Source organism: Oryzias latipes, chromosome 7 (assembly GCF_053564925.1).
Source record: "Oryzias latipes strain Hd-rR chromosome 7, Olatipes_Hd-rR_3.1".
Classification (NCBI taxonomy): domain Eukaryota; kingdom Metazoa; phylum Chordata; class Actinopteri; order Beloniformes; family Adrianichthyidae; genus Oryzias; species Oryzias latipes.
Window position 1 is genome coordinate 25,472,387 of NC_136243.1, and position 21,793 is coordinate 25,494,179.

The 21,793-nt window shown below is 39.1% G+C and overlaps 2 protein-coding genes and 1 long non-coding RNA gene across 6 annotated transcripts; 1 reads left to right on the forward strand and 2 right to left on the reverse strand.

The window, feature by feature from the left end:
* Positions 1–238: 238 nt before the first annotated feature.
* hspa1b (heat shock protein family A (Hsp70) member 1B) lies at positions 239–3,400 on the reverse strand. Of its 2 annotated transcripts, XM_011476736.3 has the most exons (2): positions 3,283–3,400; positions 239–2,378 (listed from the first exon to the last, which is right to left on the reverse strand). In XM_011476736.3, the coding sequence occupies exon 2, from the start codon at positions 2,361–2,363 to the stop codon at positions 444–446; it is 1,920 nt and encodes a 639-aa protein (XP_011475038.1). In that variant the 5' UTR covers positions 2,364–2,378; positions 3,283–3,400; the 3' UTR covers positions 239–443. The 2 variants fall into 2 exon arrangements, with proteins under 2 accessions (XP_011475038.1, NP_001098384.1); NM_001104914.1 differs by lacking the exon at positions 3,283–3,400 and having other exon boundaries at positions 444–2,363.
* A 201-nt stretch (positions 3,401–3,601) lies between these two features.
* Positions 3,602–20,170, reverse strand: ahcyl1 (adenosylhomocysteinase-like 1). Of its 3 annotated transcripts, XM_004070676.3 has the most exons (18): positions 19,859–20,170; positions 19,509–19,725; positions 11,915–12,029; positions 11,579–11,722; positions 10,179–10,279; positions 9,990–10,092; positions 9,782–9,876; positions 9,570–9,676; positions 8,164–8,280; positions 7,186–7,249; positions 6,997–7,085; positions 6,828–6,898; positions 6,514–6,608; positions 5,851–5,949; positions 5,631–5,699; positions 5,474–5,552; positions 5,245–5,365; positions 3,602–5,139 (listed from the first exon to the last, which is right to left on the reverse strand). In XM_004070676.3, the coding sequence occupies exons 2-18, from the start codon at positions 19,698–19,700 to the stop codon at positions 5,133–5,135; spliced, it is 1,668 nt and encodes a 555-aa protein (XP_004070724.1). In that variant the 5' UTR covers positions 19,701–19,725; positions 19,859–20,170; the 3' UTR covers positions 3,602–5,132. The 3 variants fall into 3 exon arrangements, with proteins under 3 accessions (XP_004070724.1, XP_020560256.1, XP_011475325.1); XM_020704597.2 differs by having other exon boundaries at positions 19,509–20,121; XM_011477023.4 differs by lacking the exons at positions 19,509–19,725; positions 19,859–20,170 and adding an exon at positions 14,094–14,308.
* LOC144994111 (uncharacterized) lies at positions 8,243–8,935 on the forward strand. The gene is made up of 2 exons (XR_013657524.1): positions 8,243–8,386; positions 8,508–8,935. It is a non-coding gene; the product is annotated as an uncharacterized LOC144994111 (long non-coding RNA).
* Positions 20,171–21,793: the final 1,623 nt, after the last annotated feature.

Sequence of the window (21,793 nt, forward strand, 5' to 3'; positions counted from 1 at the left end):
TAAAACTTAAAATCAAAGCGAACCTGTCGTCTGATCACCTTCTGAATTTTTTTAGATATTTTTAATTATCCAGCAGCTGCAACATTAACATTAATTTGCAGCTTTGATTCTTTATCTACTTCCAAGATTTTATATGCAGTTATTTTATCTGCAAGGATTAGAACTCTGCTTCCAACATTTCTTTTTAATTACTCTAACTGTTATGAAGTATGCTGTGACCTTTAAGCAAACACAAATATTAGAGCTGCACAAATAAATGTGTTTTTTATTGGGCTTTTTTAATTATAAAAAATGAGCAATACATGTTTGTCTCCAATTGCATTTCATTCCTACCACAGGAAACTAAAAATATTTGTTTTCGGGGCATGTGAACTTAAACCACATACTGAGAACAAATGAGACCAAACAACAGCAACACGTTTTTTTTAATCAACCCTAGAGTTCTAGTCCACTTCCTCTATGGTTGGACCTTGCGAGCTCCCTCCTGTTTGGTCGCTGAAGCTTCCTGATGGTGCTGCTCCTTGGTATAACTTTGTCACAATCGGCCTGCACACCTTCTCCAGCTCCTTCTGCTGATGTTCATACTCATCCTTTTCTGCCAGCTGGTTGTTCTCCAGCCAGGAAATAGTCTGGTTGCATTTGTCAACAACAACCTTTTTATCCTCCTCACTGATCTTTCCTACGATGTTCTCATCTTCCACACTGCTTTTCATGTTGTAAGCATAGGATTCCAGCGCATTCTTTGCTGCCACCTTCTCTCTTTGGAGCTCGTCCTCAGCCTTGTACTTTTCTGCATCCTGGACCATCCTCTCAATATCCTCTTTGCTGAGGCGTCCCTTGTCATTGGTGATGGTGATTTTGTTTTCTTTGCCGGTGCTTTTGTCAACGGCGGACACGTTTAGAATGCCGTTTGCATCGATGTCAAAGGTCACCTCCACCTGTGGCACACCTCTGGGAGCAGGAGGGATACCGGTGAGCTCAAACTTCCCAAGGAGATTGTTGTCCTTCGTCATGGCTCTTTCACCTTCATACACCTGGATCAGCACTCCTGGTTGGTTATCGGAGTATGTGGAGAAGATCTGAGTCTGCTTAGTGGGAATTGTGGTGTTTCGTTTAATAAGAGGTGTCATAACACCACCTGCAGTTTCAATGCCCAGTGAAAGGGGAGTGACGTCCAGGAGCAGCAGGTCCTGAACATTTTCTGAGGTGTCGCCCATGAGGATAGCAGCCTGGACTGCTGCACCGTAGGCCACTGCTTCATCTGGGTTGATACTTTTGTTCAATTCTCTCCCATTGAACAAGACTTGTAAGAGCTTCTGGATTTTGGGAATTCTTGTGGAGCCACCAACCAAGACAATTTCATGAATCTTGGACTTGTCCAGTTTGGCATCTCGCAGGGCCTTCTCAACTGGTTCCAGCGTCCCCCTGAAGAGGTCAGAGTTGAGCTCCTCAAAACGAGCCCGAGTGATTGACGTGTAAAAGTCAATGCCATCAAATAGAGAGTCAATCTCAATGCTGGCCTGTGAGCTGGAGGACAAGGTTCTCTTTGCTCTCTCACAAGCCGTTCTCAGTCTCCTCACTGCCCTTTTGTTCTGACTGATGTCCTTTTTGTGTTTTCTCTTAAATTCCTCCACAAAGTGGTTCACCATTCGGTTGTCAAAGTCCTCTCCACCAAGGTGGGTGTCTCCTGAAGTGGCTTTAACTTCAAAGATGCCATCCTCAATGGTTAGGATAGACACATCAAACGTTCCTCCACCAAGATCAAAAATGAGCACATTTTGCTCCCCTCTTTTCCCTTTGTCCAGGCCGTAAGCAATGGCTGCTGCTGTGGGTTCATTAATAATCCTCATAACATTTAGTCCAGCAATCACCCCCGCATCTTTGGTGGCTTGTCTCTGTGAGTCATTAAAATAAGCCGGCACTGTGATGACCACGTTTGACACCCTCTGTCCCAGGTAGGCCTCTGCAATCTCCTTCATTTTAACAAGGACCATTGAGGAAATCTCTTCAGGATAGAAGGCTTTAGTCTCCCCCTTATAGTCCACCTGGATTTTGGGCTTTCCATTGTCATTGATTACCTTGAAAGGCCATAGTTTCATGTCGGACTGCACAATTGGGTCATTGAAGTTTCTTCCAATGAGACGTTTGGCATCAAACACAGTGTTTGAGGGGTTCATGGCAACTTGATTCTTGGCAGCGTCTCCAATGAGCCTCTCTGCATCAGTGAAAGCCACATAACTGGGAGTGGTCCTGTTGCCCTGATCATTTGCAATGATTTCCACCTTGCCATGCTGGAAAACCCCAACGCACGAGTAGGTGGTGCCCAGATCAATGCCAATGGAAACTCCCTTTGCTGTATCCATGTTTCCTGATTGTCCCTAGACAGTCAGAGAAAACAGGATTATAAATGTGTCTGAAGTTTTTGTCAAATCCTTCAAAATCCCACTTAAGTTTACAGTCCCACTCCAATCATCTTTTGATATTGTAAAGGTGTTCCCAGTGTTCTTTTATCAATGATTGTAGGGTTTTTAGCCAATTTTTTTTAAAAGGTGTTGCTTTCTAGGGCATATTTTTTGCAGATTGGCAGTAGTTTACAAAAAAAAAATTACCTCTGAGTTGTGGGTGGAACCGTTGCCACAGAGTAAGACTTCCCCCATTTCCTATTGCCCATCTGTTTATCAGCTCTCCTGCTAGCTTACATGCCCTCACAACCCCAACCTAACACTAGGGGTGTAACAAAAATGGCGAGCAATATTGGAGCTATCCAGCAGTACTGTTTAGAGGCAGATGCCAGCTCAAAAGAAGAACATGAAGGTGTACATGGATCCAGTCATCTACAAGTGGATGCATTAGAATGAAGCGGAGCAGGGAGACTGTGGCCTGCTGATTTTAGTAAATACGTTACATCTACAAGCTTTTATCAACAGTATTTCTTTCGTCTGCTCCTGAGTCACAGCAATTTCAATAACGAAATACTCCAAAATGTAATTTTGATCTTAATTTTCTTGATTATATGTCTTCCATCATGAGAAAATGCTACAAGAACATGTTAAAAACACCAAAAACACAATTTTCATTGGCGTGGATCTTTGAGGACCTAAAAGTGCTTTACATCCACATATAGATCTTAAATTTAGTTATAAACCTTCCAAGCTTAGACCTCAAATGTTATTGTATATTTATGTTAATAAAACGTAATGTTACATAAATCTGTCACACCACACAAACAATTATAGCAGAATATGATGTTTAAAATAAAAAAATTCACGTCTATTTACTTACTTTTAGCTCGGAATCTTCCCTTTTCTAAGTGTTATGAAAGTGTTTCTTCCGTGTGAAGCTCTGTCTTCAAGTTCTGAAATCCATGCCTGGACTGACTCAGACCACTGCTTATATATTTACTACCCCCTTTCCAGAACCCTCCCGGCCCCCACCCCCATTTCAAACTGAGTGACTAAGCTGTTAATATTAGAAACTAATACAGCTGGCCTGGAGCGCGACGACTGGTGAATATTCCAGAGGCGACAAGATTTTGACTGACTGTGAGAGAAAACAACGTGGAGAATGTTGGAGAAAAGGGAAATGCTGACACACTAGCAGCTAGAATTACTACTTTTTATTGCAGGAGAAGCGAAAGTCATCTTACATATACTCAGATGAAAGGACTTGCTTTATTGCTGATTTAATACAAATGTTTACAGAGTTTACACTTCAGTCATTTTGAACATGAGATTAAGGTCATTTGCTGGATTTATTTATCTGAGGGGCCAATTATGGGCCACATGTATTTGTTTCTGAACACACAGCTTATACATTTAAGTTACAGTTACAAGCAGAGGCAGGAAGACACAAGATGAAGCACAAAAAATAAAGCTTAAAAGTTTTCGCTCATTAGATTAAGGTCAGTAAATGGGGGTTCTGTGTAAATTGTAAGAGATATTATAAATGTTCTTCTTTTTCATTTGAAAAAATGTATTTTATATTTGATTCAAGGTTTCAAAAAGGTGACAAATTTGCAATTTAGCACAAACCACACCATAATTTTACACTGAGGACTAAAACAAGAAACTCTGTTAATCCCTTTAGCTTTTCTTCACTCCATGTTTCTGAATATTCTCGCTTTTCTGTGTTTATAGAAGTACTTTAAAAGGAAAATGCATCCTTAAAATCAAAGTAAGCCAAACACCTTCTGATAACCAACTATTTTTTTGTTTTATGTTTGGATCAAATCCATCTTTATTTTTTTTTTAAAACCTCACATTTCTGTATAAGAATACTTGTTGCAATACATTGCAGATGTTTTCTTTTTAAAGAGTATTTCAACTTCTTTGAACACAGAGTAGTAAATTATAGAACAAAAAGGCACATTCATACAGTAACATGAGCTTAGGAGGCATTAGGCTTTGAAATGACTCACGTCAGTATGGAATCTGAGTGTGCAAATGGAAACTCTGGCTCTGGCTTGAGCTTTTCAGACTTCCTTTTCTGGTTTGTAAAAACTGCTTGTTATAAACATGCTGTATGCTATGGTGTAACATCATTTTGTGAATTATCTTAGACTGAGGCCTGCAGCTTCACATGCAAAGTATGTTAAGTTTTTGTGAGACACACACAGGCCATTACATTTTCTGAAAATGCTGCCATGCTAGTTACAACTGGATCTATAACCTACGATATTAAAAAGGATGTGCTGCTTCCTTTGGCTCAGTTTGAACCCTCCCAAATGGAATGTACTTATAAACTCCTAATGCCACAAAAAATAAAAGTCATAAAATGTCTCTTGGGTTTTGTACATACAGCCATCATTTGGCACTGTGTGTCAAGAGAGTAAACAAACCAATCAACAGTTCTGTGATCTAGTAACAGCAACTTAGCAAACACACAAAATGCATGCAAGAAGGCTTTTTTTAAAACACAACAGACAGTGTTAGTTGATTATATGCTTTCTTTCTCTCCATATATATATATTACTCTAACTCTCTCTCTATATATATATAACTCTATTATATGAAGTCCTATTAATAAGTTACATTCAGCATTAGGTAAAATATCTCATCCACTTGTTTTAGAAAATAAAATAGATATCTTTGTTTAACACAGGACTGCTGTGCTCCAAGTAGCAGAGGTCCTCGTTAATACCTGTGACCAAAAGACAAGGGTTATTCCAAACTCATGCAGGTTTCTAACATGTCTTCAGTCTGAAACACTGACTTCAACACAAACATAAACCTACGTGACACCCACCTGTAATAATTAGGCTTGAAAGGGCCATTTTTGTGGAGGCCCATGTATTTAGCCTGCTCGTCGGACAGCTCAGTCAGGTGGGCGTCAAAGTTTGGCAAGTGCAAACTGGACACGTATTCATCTAGGGAACACAAAGCAGCAGTAACCTAACTATGGAAATGTTTAATAAAGAGATGAAAAACCATTGATGTGATGCTAATGATCCACATTAGAACGAGCATACTCTTACCCATTTTCTTGGGGAGGAGATAAACGTCTTGTTTGTAGCGTCCTTCTGGAGCGTTAAACAGCTCGATCAAGGCCAAGGCCTACAAAACACAGCATGCACAATGGCTTCAGGTCTCAAATGGGTTCCAGAGAAGATAAAAAGCTGGGGATTTTCTAACCTGAGTAGTAGCAGTAATAGATAAGACAAACGTAGGCACTGTGGAGCAGCTCAGATTCAACAGGCGACCCTGAAAATGTATAGATTAATAGCGGGGCAGATCAACAAAAAGTGGAAAAAGTACAAACAACACAAACAAGCGATATGAATAGTTATGCATATTTTGTTAGTCATGTAAACAGACAGTTATAACATTGTGTTGTAGATTTGTAAAGTGGTACCTCTGCAAGCAGAATAACCCTTTTCCCATCAGGCCAGATTATGTGGTCCACCTGAGAACGAACCCTCTCCCAAGTCAGCTCAGGGCTGCGCAGACTCGCCTGAGGACGTGAGGCAAAAGCTCATAAGATAAAAGGTAAGTGAAGGGCGTTTAAATAGTCAACCACACCAAAAAAAACAAGCTTAATATGTTGAACTCTTCACTGAACCACAGCAGCATCCTACTTTTGACTCGAGCTGCTATCAAAGAAAGGCATTGTAAAGCAGATAAAAACGTTCATATTTGTGTTAAGTTTAAGAGTGACCTTCACCATAATGCCAGTATCCAAGGTTTGACGTCAGAAATAAACAATCCTTGCAAGATAATCTTCATTATCTACGAGTTTACAGTTGTAGTTGATTAAAGTAAAAAGTAAAGTTTATAAAAAACAAACGTAAAAGAAACTATTTAAAAAAAAATGGAAATGTCACTATTTCTTAATGTGTAGTTCAATTAGGGCTGAAAATAACGGTTCCAAATGTTTTACCTAAACTGTATGTTTTAGAGAAGTCTTTTCATCCATAGAATTTCAGCTCAACCCCAAAGCTTTTGTTTTAAGCAGGACTTCTCATACAGAAGCGTTCCCTCACATACTCAAAGATGCAGGAACACGAACGGAAATTACCACATCTATCTCAGTGTTGGAGTGTCCCATGTTGCAGACGATGCAGCCATTCTTCATGCGATCAAGCTGCTCTCTGGAGACAACGTTCTTGTTACCTGTTTTGCAAGAGAAAAAACAAATAGCAAAATGTGAAATCACTATTGTTCAAAATTAACAATGTTGTGTCACCAGTTTTATCTTTAAATATTTTTTTTGGGCTTTAAATATTTGCTGTCATCAAGAAACTTATACAGTCATAATTTTTTGTCTTCGCATTCTGGAAAACATGGAGATCATTAAAGTAGAAATAATAGATGACATTGGGAGGGCAGTACCAGTGCAAGTTATCACCACGTCCATCTGCCGAATGACCTCGCTCAGCTTGACCACTCGGAATCCGTCCATACTGAGGAATATTTGGAATAATCTCAGTAAAACAGACCTGACTTGGCATTAAAGCATCACTCGTGTATTGGTTGAGCTGTGCTAATGACGGTGACTCACCATGCCTGCAAAGCACAAATGGGGTCAATCTCAGTGATGCACACGATGGCTCCGAGGGCCTTCAGAGCAGCACAACAGCCTTTCCCCACCTACACACAAACAGACCCAGCAATGAAAAAGGGCTGCAGCAGGGAAAATGCAATTGTTCCATCTGAAGTGAGAATTGTATTAAACTGAAGAATGAGTCACCTCTCCATAACCACACACAACCACTTGTTTCCCTCCAAACATGATGTCTGTCGTCCTCTTCAAGCTAACAAAAACAAGTACAAGAGTTTACCCTCCTTACTTTGGACAGAGAAAATGAACTAGATCAGGGGGTGCCCAAATCCAGGCCTCGAGGGCCAGAAACCCTGCCTTATCTCATGTTCATAACTTGGATCAGGTGTGTTTAGCCTCCTCCAATAAGGAGCTTCAGTGGCAAGATGGTTGGAAAACATTCAGTGGTCCCCACGCAGTGGAGGTTTTTTCTATAGGCAATGTGGGCAAAAAAAACAAAACAAAATTGCCATTTTTTTATTGCTATTTCACGCTGTGCGTGCTAGGAGGAGCACGCACGGGGGGCGGACTGCAAAGGATGTGAACAGGTAGAGAGGCAGAGGAGGGGCTTAGACTCCCTGCTTATGACTACAGACCCTACAACAAACTAACTGCTGCTTCCTAATGAATAAATACATACATAAATAGTTTTCATTCATGAAATGAGTATACTTTAAAGGGCCCATATCGCGCAAAACTGTTTGGCGCTTTTAAGTGTATTATTATATTAATTCCTGACTATAAATGACCCCAAAGTGATATTTTGATCAATTCATGCATTTCTGAGTATTCCTCTCAAAACCAGTCTCTGAGCACCAGTCTCTGACCACCCCTCCATGTTCATTCATGAATCCCCCAGAAATGACCGGAATCAATTGATTCATAATTCGTGTCAGGGTTGTATTCAGTTCAAGAACGAAAAAGAATATGCATGCAGGCTTTGAGTTATTGGGGGCAGGGCTGGAAAGGGGAGTGGGGGGGGTCTGTGTGGGGGGGTTATCCAGTGTTTCATCCAGGGCTTCAAACTAGCCACCTCTGCCCCAGAGGCCTGGATTTTGGCACCCCTAAACTAGAAGAATTATAGATATGAGCATGAAGTATTATGGTTTTGTCATTATTTCTGCTCACCCATCCAGGATAGATTCACGGCAGCAGTAAAGGTTGTCAAACTTCTGCTTGGTAACCGAGTCGTTCACATTCATCGCAGGGACACAAAGCTTGCCGGCCTTAGACAACTGGTACAGTCTGGGAGAACACAGGGGAAAACATGTTCAGGCATGAAGCAACTATGAGTGGGAAAGCTCTTCCAATCATGGCGACCATGTGGAGCTTTCGCAGAGAAAGATGAGAGGTTAGTTACACATTCCAATCAAAAAACAGAATAATTAAAATGAATCAGTATGTAATATGGGATCATTCATTCAGTCATTCATTCCTTCATTCATCTCCAAAACCTGTTTTCTCCCTTTTAGGTCACGGGGCTGCTGGGGCCTATCTCGGCCACTCGTGGGCGAAGGCAATATGAGAAGATGTCAATATCATAGTTCATATTTCTGCCATTTTGCAATGTTTGGTTTAAAAAACGGATGCATGTGAAGTAAAGGAGAGTTTATTTGGGCTCCAGTATTGCATGTGGGGACAGAAGAGCTCCCGCTGTAGCAGCATATGTCTTGGGAGCATTACAGCAATACAACTGTGTTGAAAAAGCTCAAGCCTCAAACATAATGGAGCTGCCATGATGACATCAGAGTGTAATGTCATGCTGGCCAAAATAAAGAGGGAGGGACCCATAGCCACGTTTTCCCACTTTTATGCACACTATTTAAACCTGATGCTTTCTGCAAAACCTGTACCTGAAAACAATCTATTTTTTATTAAAAAAACAGTTGAGGGACTGGAAGCATTTTCAAGTAAATCTGCAAAACGCACCTGCTGTTTACCAAGAGCAGCACCTACACCGTGGAACACAAACTTCTGAACGCTGCAAGCATATGTCTAATTTGCATGCTGTACTTGGTATTCTAAAAGCTGGAAAAATGTCACTACTGCCAGATATGATGGGTGACTGTAAAAAATGTCAATGTGCTTCTTTAATTTGGCATTGGTGTGCATTTTTATTGAAACTGGTGCATTTTTAAGTGTTGCTAAACAAAGTCATGGACATGAAATATTATTTTTATAGTTATTGAAAACAAGACATGAGTTTGAAACATTTTATGAGAGGAATGCGCAAAAATGTACCAAACGTGACCTGACAAATAGTAGAAGTAGTAGGTTTTTGTCATGTGACATGATACTGTTTTAACAGAGTGCCATAACTAGTCCACAGCAAAAGACGCCCTCACAACATTGACGACTGAGAGGTTGATTTGCATTGTTAATAAATACATATTTCTGCCACCTTTATAAAAAAAAAGCTTAAAGGACTACAGGCGGAGGACACACAGGTGTTTTGAAGTTACACCCAGATGATTAATGTAGATTTTAGTTGTTTATCATCTTTTCCTCATTGACCCATCATCAAGTCTTCTCACCTGTGAACTCCAGTGACGCTCTCCTCGACGATGCCTCTGACTTTTTTAAAGACACTAGGATACTTCTTGTACACCCAGTGGGTCAAGTCTCCACCATCATCCAAAATCTATCACAAAAAACGTATAGATATATCAAAATCAGCAGCATAAAAGACTGTCCCATTTGAAGAAGATTGGTTTTTAATTTTGTGATGAGGAAATCCAGATGATACCATGTTGGCCTGCCATCCTGCAGCGTTCACACAGCGATCGATGCACCACCAGAAGTCATCCTCTGATTCACCCTTCCATGCAAAAACAGACACCCCTGCAGGAGAAAAAACAAACACAGCTGACAAACAGGCCATTTATGTACTAAATGAGAAAAAAGTACTAATGTAAAATGGGAAATATATTTTTAAAAACATAAATAATTAACACCTGTCTCAGCAAGAGCAGCAGCCACTTCATTCTGAGTGGAGTAAATGTTACAGGCAGTCCAGCGACACTGGGCTCCAAGGGCCACCAGGGTCTCAATCAGGACCTGAGACAGAACAATGTAAAAGGCAGTTGCTTTGATTAGAAGATGCTGGAGGTCGGAAAGGAAAAACAGAATGAGAGTGTGCTTACAGCTGTCTGAGCTGTGATATGGGTACAGCCCACAACTTTGGCCCCAGCCAGGGGCTTTTCCCCCTGGGCTCTCTTTCTCAGGGATATCAGGGCAGACATGTCTGAAGAGTAAACACACAGTTTCAGCTTTCAAGATTTCTATTTTATTCAGAGGTCAGCAAAAACTGGCATCATTTTATTCAGAGGTCACCAACAACTGGCATCATAAGAAAAAGATGGGAAAATGGGAGATTATTGAGTCAGGCCAGGATGTCTTCTGAAGTTGAAATAAAACAAAATTTCCAAAAGACTTACATGCAGAACTCCACATAAGTGAATCTTTCTGTTGGTCAAAAGATGTTTTAACCTTCACAAACATTTGTCTCACATTAGTTACTTTGGGAACACCAAAGAGAAATGAAAGATCTACAAAAACTCACATTGTTAAGCTCAAAAGTTGAGGACAAGAAAAGGTAAAACAAAACAAAAAATGATGGAGGGAGCTTTGATGGTGTGTCAGGAATTTAACACTGACACTGAGGCCAAGATCTTGACCTGTTATGCAATCAGAAATAGAGGACTTTTAGGAAGTGAGTAAGCAACGAAACTCATGTCATGTGATCCGTGTTCAGGAACACAGGCGCGTCGTGTAGCTCAAAGCTCTCTTTGTATAAATGGAACTGATAGGGAGTCTGCTGTTCTCAGTAAAGTCTCAGAGAAAGAGTCAAACCAGCAAGACCCCCCCCCTCCCTAACAGGACATCAAAGGAAAACCTACTTCACAGACAAAAGTGGAGACCTTTTGATAAAAGTGCCGTGATGATGCATAAAAATGTTTGTCTAATGTTACATTCACATTGGGCATGTGACGTTTAGCATGAGGGCAAGAGGGGTTTCTTCTTCCATTTCTCCTTTTTATTGCGCATGTCCGCCACATACAGTTGGAAGAGACTTGCTGAGAAACGTCTAAGCGTTCCAATTGTGAATCTTGCTCCGGGCTTTTTCTTTCACAGCTCTATTCCGATATATGAAAGACTTGGTGTCATATGTCGGCTGGGCACAAACCCCAATTATTAATATCTCCTTTGTGATCAATTTTCAAAAGCTTGGTACTTCAGTGAATTAGAAGGGATGCAATCCATACGTCACTACTAAATCCAAGTCTCTGATTAGTCAAAGTTTTTCTTGGTTTAATTTCAAGAGCCCCAAAATGGTAGTAGAACTTTTTGTAGCTATGCATGAATGCAAGAATTTTGAACGCGGAAACCCAAAACTCACATATGTGCTTGTTTACTTTTCATTGGAAGTGGCCGCTTGAACGCGCATTGCTGAGGGCAGTGTGAAGGTTGCTTTAGTGTGATGTATTTCTTTTATATTTAAATAACAAACATCTCCTGACTTTGCCAATGTGGTCACATGTACCTTGTTCTGCTATTTCGATTTCCCGACGGCCAAATTCAGCCTGTTTGATGTTCTTCACGCAGAAGTCACTGCTGCCGTGGGAGTTGACCTGGGTTTTGTCTCTGGGGGAGGTTTCATCATCAGAGCTGTCAGTGTAGGATGCAGCTGGAAAATAAACACAAGAGTTCATACATAAGGGGCAACACACAGCAGAGTAAATAATGACACAAACAACAGCCTGATGTAAGAGGTAGAGCGCGTGCACTTTCAAATATTTCTATCTTGAGCGTATGTTCTGTAATGTGTTATTGTGCACTATTTTGTAGTGTTAGTGGTTTAGAATTAGTTTAGTGGTACCTGAGCTGTAGCTGTCAGTAGAAGACTGCGAGATGGACCGTGAGAGGGAGCGGCGCCCCGCCTTGGTTGGGAACTTGCTGAATTCTTGTTTGTCCTCTGCATTGGCAAACTGAATCTGGAGAGAAACAGTTGTACGTCTTTTAGAAACAAAAGTGTCTTGACCCAGTAAATATAAATTTTTTCCACTAGATTTTTTGGGGAAACGTGTTTTATTGGATAAGCAATTAAAAGAAAAGTCAAAACAATGACAAAGCATGTTTAAACCATCAGATTCCTTATTTTTGAAATACCTGCATCAATCATTCAAGAGCCTGAACTGATCAACCTCTGATTTGCATGAACTCATTAAGTGTCAGTAATGTAATCAGGGTTAGGAACAATACCTGAAGACTGAAGACAGGAGAAGGGGCTTTTCGGGATGCTTTTGCATGTTCATAGCTGCATTTCTGTGCAGCCATAAAAGAGTTGTTTTTGTAAAAATGAAGTATAGGTAGATCAGGAAGAGGGGAGTACTATACATTTTCAGATGTTCTTTACTTTTCTTTACTGATTTATACTCTGTATAAACACACATTTGTGTTGTTCTAGGTTGTACTTCTATGTGCCAGAAAAAAACCTTCAAAGTGTTCTAGATCAAAAAGATAAAGTGGATCAGCATCTGATAGTTTGTTGGGTTTTAAGACCGGCATTTAATAAAAGTTTCAGCTGCTAAGACTCTGTCTGTGTCCAACCACAGAGGAAATTCTCTTTTTTCTGCATGTCTAAACCCTGTTATTAGATGACCATCAGTTTAAAGTTTAAGGTTGCAACGAAGCGAACACAAAAAATAAACTTTTCCTCAATTGTGTATCAGCATTCCTTAAAACTTGATAGGTGCAATCTTTCCTTCTGCCTTTCCAAGAATTCCTACCCATGTCTTAGTGGCTTCGTGTCAATATCCCTGATCACATTTTTGTGTTGCATCAGCTGTCTTCAAACAACGCTGTTGAAAGTCACAACACCGTATCTTGTTATGCAATCACCCTGATTCTCCGTGCAGGAAGGTTTAGCGTTTTTCTTCAATGCCTCCCCCATCTCTGTCCTCTTTCCCTGCTGATGATCTGGCTTTTCAGTCATGGTGGTGCTGGAACACGACTTTAGTCACTCATTAATGAAACTCACATGTTACACCCGCCTCCAGCTCCCAGACAATGTCACTGAGTTTCAAATTTCCTCATTTGTTGCGACATTCAATGGGATTCCCTTGTCTCGTATTTTTAATGTCCATAACTTTTTATTTGCGGTACAAACTCACAGGCAGGCTGGCAGAGTTGACACAACACACAGATGAATCCGGGAGCACACACATGCCAGACGGACTGCAAGTAAGGAGGGTAACATTTAGGTGTTATGTGACCCGCTGCACATTCAATTACCTGAAACGTCGACTGGACTGACGAAGCTCATTGTTTAAAGTTTTGACATTAATAGATCATAAAAGAATGCAAAGAGGTCATTTCCATAGTCCCACGTGGAATATTTAGAAAAGGATGCAAATGTTACAACTGTGGCTTCGGTTTCTCCAACCAAACAATTTCTGATGAATTTTATTGAAAGAATTGCTCTCCCAGGACATTGATCAACTAAAAATGATTATCTTACTTTTTTTTAAAGTCTTCACAATTTATTCACTCTTCTTACCATAAATAGTGACCCAATGACCTATTTGTGAGCAAAAAGAAACCAAAGAAGCATGGGAGAGCGGGTGAAGTGAAAACATCTCTGCATGTCTCTGTTTTCTCAACAGAGTGTGGCCTGTCTCATATGCTTGTAAAATAGTGCTTTTATGTTGACTTTGCATTATTTCGCACTATTTTGCATCCAGACGGTTCCTCAAGCATTCTATCCACTACATATGAAATCGTTTCAAAAACATCTAGTAATTTTCTCATCAAGTTTACAAGAAAATAGAAGTTTGCATAAAGAGATCTACTCCAGAGTTCTTTATGTTTCTCCTGCTTTTACTGGAACTTGTCAAGCTGATTTGCTTTTTTGCTAAGCAAAATATATATCTATAAATATTTTAGCTGAATATAAAATAAAGGGATTAAATTGGGACGAATGACACACAACCAAAGCTGACCCATGTGTGGGATATTCTCTATCTTGGGGTAAAAAGTGATCCAATGCATGTACTTACCCTGTCCCTCACATGCCCATGTTTGTGTGCCATAGCTGCCTGCCTGCTGTCCAGTTCTCCCGCCTAACTCCCTGAGCCTTTATGTCCTCTCTGTGATGGCACCAGGTGTCCCTGATGCTATTATCCCAGAACACTCCCAGGCAGAGCAGGGGGAGGTACCCACCTATAATCATTCTTTCTAGTGGTCAGCCTGGTCAGAGCAGAAGAGTGAAAAAGAGAAGTCTGGACGGGAAGGGGAGGTCGATTGGAACAAAGCCTGCCCCTCAGTTCTGCTTGTTTCTCTGGCTCTGCCCCTGACAGCAGATGACTAAAACCACTTTTTTTTTTTAATGGAGACACAGCCCGACATATGTGTTAAAACCACATTCACACATGCACAAAACAACAGGTTACACTTTCAGCATGTGCTCTTAATTTGAACCACTATAAGGGATTGAGGGAAGGAATTAAACCGCCTCCATGAGCCTTTGACTGCATCCTTAGGCATTCCTCTACATCCGAAAGCTAAAAATACCCATTCTCTCTTAGATAGCAGGTCAGAGACTTAAGCTGTAAAGTGTGACTGGCGGTCAGTGGCATAAGAGCTCAGTGGGAGGCTGACATAAGGCAACAGTCACTACTAAACCAGACACCATCAGAGCTCAATAGCACCACCTAACTAATCTATAGAGGCTGAATTCAACAGGTAAGCGATGCCCAGTCTGACCTGCAGATGGTGCTGACAGAGCAAAGCAAAATGTTCAGTTATTCTACTTTTTGAATTTGTAATAACCCCAGTGTCAAAGAAATTGTCAAGTGCAAAGAAGGAAGTGGAGTTGGTTTGAAATATAGCTCTGAAACCAGGACACTTTTCTTGGTTTGCTAAAAAGAAAAAAAGGGCAGATAAGATCAGCATATGCATAAGCGATTAACAGTGTTGTGGAAGAAAACATACAGCGTGCTAATCTGCTCTTCCTTCGGGACTATGTGACCTTCGGTTGAAACCATAACTTCCATAGAAGATGATCCAGACGTCTTTCATTAATATAAAACCAACGCAAGCAGCTGAGTTGGTGGCAAATGCTAACATATCCTATCACATGAAAAAAACAATCTATTGCAAATTACCATAGCCACATCACGCCATAGGACTCCAATAAAAGCTCTTATCTGGATGAGCATGTGCTCTATAATCAGTTGGTACAGATATGAGACATGTTGAGACTATAGAGTGAAAACAATTGAGATTTTCAAAGTGCAGAGAAAAAGGTTATCTTTGTAAAATCGGAGAGTAGTGGCTTAATGTCAGAGGTTTAAACAATTTGTTTTCACATATTATAATTAAAAATACTCTATAAGCTGCTGAGGGTCCTAACTTCACTGTTTGGTGTAAATTTGATAAAAACAGAAGATTCAGGTGTGAAGAACGATTTTACAGATATAAAATGTTGTGGATTGTATAAGTGTCCACCATTAAAAAGGCTGGTTATCACTGCCAACAAATCTATTTTAAAATCTGACATTAAATGATCATAACAACAAAACCTGTCCAACTCTTGAGTTTCAATCCGTATGTTCACATCCTGGTCAACAAAAGCAACAATAACAAAGCTTCATTTCTTTTCTAAAATCAATTATGCTTACTATGAAACACAATTTGCTTTGTTATATTTATGTTAAAAAAAATAACAGGGAAAAGGATTTGGGAAACAGAAATGATACAACTGAAGCAAATCCACCAAAAGGATTTATAAAACCTCATAACAAATGAAAATCAACTTCAATTTTAATAACTTCACTGTAAACTATTTCAAACCTTGTTTTTGGACATTCCAGATATTTTAGCAAGTTTACATTTTTTTTAATTCATCTTTGCTCTACATTTTACCCAGATTTTCTCAAAATCACCACAGTCTAGGCTTTTTGTCTAATTAAGAGCTAAGATCGATAAACAAGGACATTTTTTATTAAAATTAGTCAAAATTCTTTTGCTCCAAGCTCTTGTCTTTAGAAAACTTGATTTAATACAAAAAAAAACAGTTGCTTGTTTAAAGAAATGTTAATAGGACATCTAAGATATTATTTTGGAAACAAAAAGTGCTAGTTTGAGCTTTTCTGAGAATGTCTTAAGATGGGCCAACTTGTACTAATATCGTTTTCTCATTTTGTTCACGCTTTGTTCTAAAATCTTTCATTTCCATTTATTACACTAGTTTTTGTCACTGTTATCAAAATGAACTGCAACTGTGTACATAAAAATAAAAAATACAAACCATTTGTTTAGTATATACTTATTATTGGGCTGTAGAACATTCTATTTTAATTCATTATAACAGCTTTTTAGCTTATTTTTTTACTTTTTGAATGCTTGTGTGGAAATCCTTGTTTCTAGATTTAGATATCTTCCTATAAGAATTCTTAAGTAAAAATACCGGACAGATTATTTCAATATTTTCTATTGATTTTCTTTTTCTATTTTTAGTCTTCCTCTTTTTGCAGTGTTGTTTTTTTTTAAGTCAGTCCATACTGTATCTTTAATGAAATGTTTTGTATATTCTATCAATGCAGTGCTGATTAACCCTTGTGCTATCTTAGATGACCCCACCCTCACATTGACGTGTTCTTCCTACCATGACAAAGGTGTATAAAGGTGGAAAGATTTCATGTAATCCATGGACACCAGTGAAGATCACATTGAAGAAAAAAGGTTCAGAGCACTGTCTAGTGGGTCTAGATGACCCAACTCCCAATGTTAAAGTGCCCAGGATAGCACAAGGGATACATTTGGAAACCGCCTCTGTGATTTGCTTCTCACAACACAGGCTTTGAATCTGACTTTGGGATTAAACAATGTTTGGATTACCGTTTCTGCCTCCAACAATCTCCATTTGTTTCCAGTTTGAAAAGATTCTTGACCCCATTTCATATTGCAAAAAGAAAATTACTTTTCCTTTTCATTAACATTTTTATATAAACGTGATGAAATGAAGAACAGAAGACCTGAACCGGTTTGAGAATATGTGTGGAGCAACACATGCACACATGGAAAAAAAAAAAAAAAGATGATGCATGAACCAATTCAGAGTGGGTGAGTCTAATCCTCAGGAGGGTGCATTGCATAAGTGCTAGACGGGTTCAGGAAAGGAGGGGGCGCAGGAGTGATGTTCTTCACCCACCATCATGCTAACTCACCTCTTCCCATCATGCATTTCTGATATGACAATGCCTCCTGCTTTTTGAACTTTACTTTCTTACTTGTATTAAATTAGTTGCAACAACTGTTTGACTCATTTATTATTTATTTTAATGCATGCAGGTGACTCAGTTTGATCCAGGGCTATCAGATTTATTCATAACACACTGCTTTGCTTGTATAACCACAGCGGACATTCCTACCATTCAATATGTTTTAAAGCAGACCCCCCCAAGGCAACTCATGACCCTCACATTATTACATCTCAGAAAGGGGGCCGGGGCTAATATTTCCAAGTCTGAAAGTCCTGATGTTAGGAGGATGGAGTTTTTTTTGTGGCCACATTTATTATTAAAATAGATAAATTAAATTAATAATTGAGTCTTTTTCAGCATAGAGTTGTGTTACCAGGTTTTCATTGCATTTTTAAAAACAATGTCATGTTTGCTGTTCCAGAATGCAGACAAAACAATCTGTGGATCCTAATCTTTTATTCTGTGACTGTTTTCTGGAACTCCAGAGAGATAATACGGAGTTTGACGTTGACAGCGCATTCACATCTCTTTAGTTTTGAATAACTTATCTTGACACTGAAAGCTATAGTGATTTTTACAATGTTGTACAGTTTATGATTGATTTATTAAGAAGTTTAGGGGACTGCAGTCACAACAATTAATTAAAAAAACATTAACACTCTTAACATTAAGTAATATTGTTGTTTTGTTGTTTAAAAAACACAAACCTTTCATAAAAAGCATAAAAGATGTAGCAAAAATTAGATGACTTTAAAAATCCTATTTTTCTCATTGACCTGGTTTATCCCACACAGGAAAAGAAAACTATAGTGTGGGATGATCACACAACAATTAACCAATATAAACAGTGAAAGTCTCCCACTTAAGAATAGAGGCGTCTTTGAGAGCAAGAGATCATAACAAACACAGATGCTGAAGTGAAATCCTCAAATCAGAGCTCTACTGTACATTTGACTTTAAACTGTGGTTCTGATCAATTAAAGACACAATGGAGTTTTAAATTGTTTTTTGAATCACTGTCAGGTTATTTCAATAATTAATAATTAATCTTAAATTCAAAAGGTTCATAAAAATTGTAAAATAATAAAAACATCATCAATAGGAGGCAAAGAGGAGAAAGATGAAGTAAAGCTTTACTAAAAAGAAAAAACTAAAATATCAAAAAAATTAACAAATTCAAGAGATATTTTTAGTTTTATATCTGGGGCACTTTTACTAAAAAAATAAAAATAAAAAATAAAAAAAGCTCATGCACCAATGCACCACATATTGAATAAAGTTTTCAAACTTAAAAGGGTCATAAAAGTAGAACAAAAATAAATTAAAAAGGTCATTAATATGAAGCACAGAGGAGGAGAGATGAAGGACAGCGGTACAAAAAAACCCTCAAATGTCCAAAAATTAACACAGTTAAGATATTTGTAGGTTTTATTTGGGGCACTTAACAATATATCTAACAAAAAAGGGGTTAATCATATATTCTTAATTTATAGTTCAGTAAAGACTAGATGCTAAGGGTTGTGCGAATAATGTAAATAAGCTCAGACCTTTGCAGATGTGTTCTTCCAGCTTCACTGTTTCTCACAACTATCCTGTTACCCACTGGGCTCACACATCCCAACACATGAGCACAAACTCTGTTTTCCTCATCACTAACCATCAAAAGCAACCTGTTGGGCTGCAGTTTCCATGGATTAACATTTCTGAAAAAGGAATTCCTCATTAAGTAGCCCCAATCCAGCCACAAGCCTATGTTAAAGCTGATTGATGTTAACCTGTGCATTTTCACGTGTTTCAGAGCTCAATTCAAGATGTTTACATTACACGGTTCAAAGAAATGCCGCATAAAGGCGTAAATCATTAAATATTCCTGTCAGTTAAAATAAAAATATTCACCATAAAAAGATGAGACTGTGAGAAATAGCTCAATTGCTTTTTTTTTTAGTTGAATTAGGATCTATAAATAGCTATTTTCCTTTTCCTTTTTTTTTTGAAACACAAAATTTAGCCAAGAAAATACTCCATGTTCCCGACAGCTGCTCAGTAATGCGGCTCCCCTCGCTCAGTAGTTCTTCCCTGCAGAAGGATGCTGCGCACCAACGTGAACGTGCGCCCCTCACGTGTCCCGGCCTGCGTTCTGCCCGGCGCCGGTCAGTGAGGGAGTGAGTGAGTGAGCGCGTGCGTAAGTGCGTGCGTGGAGGATCTCACCTTCTTGACGGATTTCAGAGTGGGCACTGCAGTGAACGCGGCGGACGGCATCTCTCCCACGTTCATGTTCACGTCGCTGCTGTTCTTGCTGACGGTCAGCGCGGAGTATTTCTCCGCAACGTTCTCAGTCTCCTTGACATATTTGGTGGCTTGTTTCACCTCCGCTTTGGCGTCCACGACCGAGTCTGTCATCGCATCCAGTGAGAAGATGCTCGCGCTGGGGAGAAAAAGATAACAAATAAAAGGATGCTAACCTTAGCTTACGGTTTTCTTCTTGACGCCGAAACACTCGAAGGCGACACTTCCCAGAAGAACCAACAGGCACACTTCAAAATAAAATACTTTTTTACGTGTATCTGAAGGTCTGAAAGAGCGCGACAAACTGTTCTGCGGCTCAGCTGCCAGGAACAGAGTTACATCCCCGACGGGAGGGGTAGTTTGTTGAAGATGTCATATGAGGAGGCGAGCGCTGTGGAGGCGGTGATCTTCCAGTCAGCGCCGCCGGCCACAGGAGAAGAACTCAACAGCGAGGTAACCTAAGTACTGTAATGAAATTATTAGGAGGTTTCCTTTAGCCTGACTTTCTTATAAGTTTGCGCAGGCGTAGATGCCCGTTGCCCTGGGAGAAGGTTCCAAGGAGGCTGAGAACGAGGTCCGTCCTCTTCGCTGTGATTGGATGACGACGCCACTCGAGAGGGGAATTCGCGGCTTCTGATTGGCAGAGGTTGTGAATGGCAGTCTTGTTTCATGACTGCACCTAACCCCTTGATTGTTCCTTTCTTGTTGCTGTTTTGAATGGTTGTGTATTGAATTATTACATTCAATAAAGTTTTTTGGGGAAAACGACATCCCATACCGCAGCAGTATCAAAAGTGTTCGACCTGCACTAACTCTTCCGGAGCCTGCGACTAAATACAGTTCTTTATGCTTGTTAACACGCTAACGCCGTTCTTCTTCGTGAGAAACTTGTTTACACGCTAACACCGTTCTTGGTAAACCTTTATCGGTGGCAGGAAATCCACTTTAAATAATTCAGGTAGCAGACGACACTGCGTTACTGATAAACAATATAGGAGAAAATACCAAATGCTATGAAAACACTCTCTGTTCTCCCAAGCAGCAGGACTGACATTAAACACAAGCAAGTGTGAGATTCATAACAATTTATGACACGAATGAAACAGGAATTCACAATATTCCCATTAAGAATGAAATTAAATATTTAGGAATAAAAAATAAGAATATTAAGAGTAAATATGATCATATTATTAAGTCCATAATTGAAAAAAACAAAAAGATTTTGAACAGTTGGTTACAAATAAACATTTGAATGTTTGGTAGAATTCTTTTAACAGAAATGGAGAGCATTTCAAGATGAATTTACCCTTCATATGCAGTAGCTATTTCTGACACAAAAATTAAAAGGATTCATCAAAAACAGTATTATTTTATCTAGAATAACAAACACTTCATCTGAAAAAATGACACTAAAACCTATAGAGGAGGGATGAATGTTGTTGACTTTGAGGTCATGAATGGTGCAATTAAATTACAGTGTTTAATTTTTTTTATTATAAAAAACAAACATTTAATCTGGTTTACCATTCCTTTACATCTATTGCAAATTCTACGCTACTCCAAATTCTTTGGAGTTCTTGGTATATTATACTGCATAATAAATTCTGAGTAATTATATAACAACCCCGGTTCTTTTTGGTTTCTTGTTAAACCAGTTACTTCAAAACAGAGTTTTGTTTTTATAAACAATATTACAGATATTCCAAATACAACAACTATGTGGAGAAAAGTTGTGTTTACAAATAAATGCCCAAGAGAACCTGTTGATGGAAGTTTGAAAGTTTTAAAGGAATTTTTGGAATACTGTTATTACAGCGCAGCAGGAAGTTAAGGTCACCTGACTTTGAAAATACAAAATGTGGAATAAAGTTCCAATTAGATGTGGGGATATTTAAATATTTTTTAATCCAGATTACCTTGAGTGTATTTTTAAGTGCATCAAAATCAATACAATTTAAGACACCTGTATCAGAGAAGTAACAGATTTTCGGATATAGTGAGTTTTACTTCTCCATAAAAATGTATAGAATATTTTATTAATTGCATTGCAGATTGGGTTATTAACCTGTAAAGATTGAGCAGAATGGGTCAAACAAGAGATCCCTTCTGCTTTTGTAAGCAGAACTCTGCCCTTCAGAGATAGATCTCTTTGCAGCCATTGGATAAGGGTTTTTTTGGGTTTTATCTATTAAAGGGGAGACATTTTT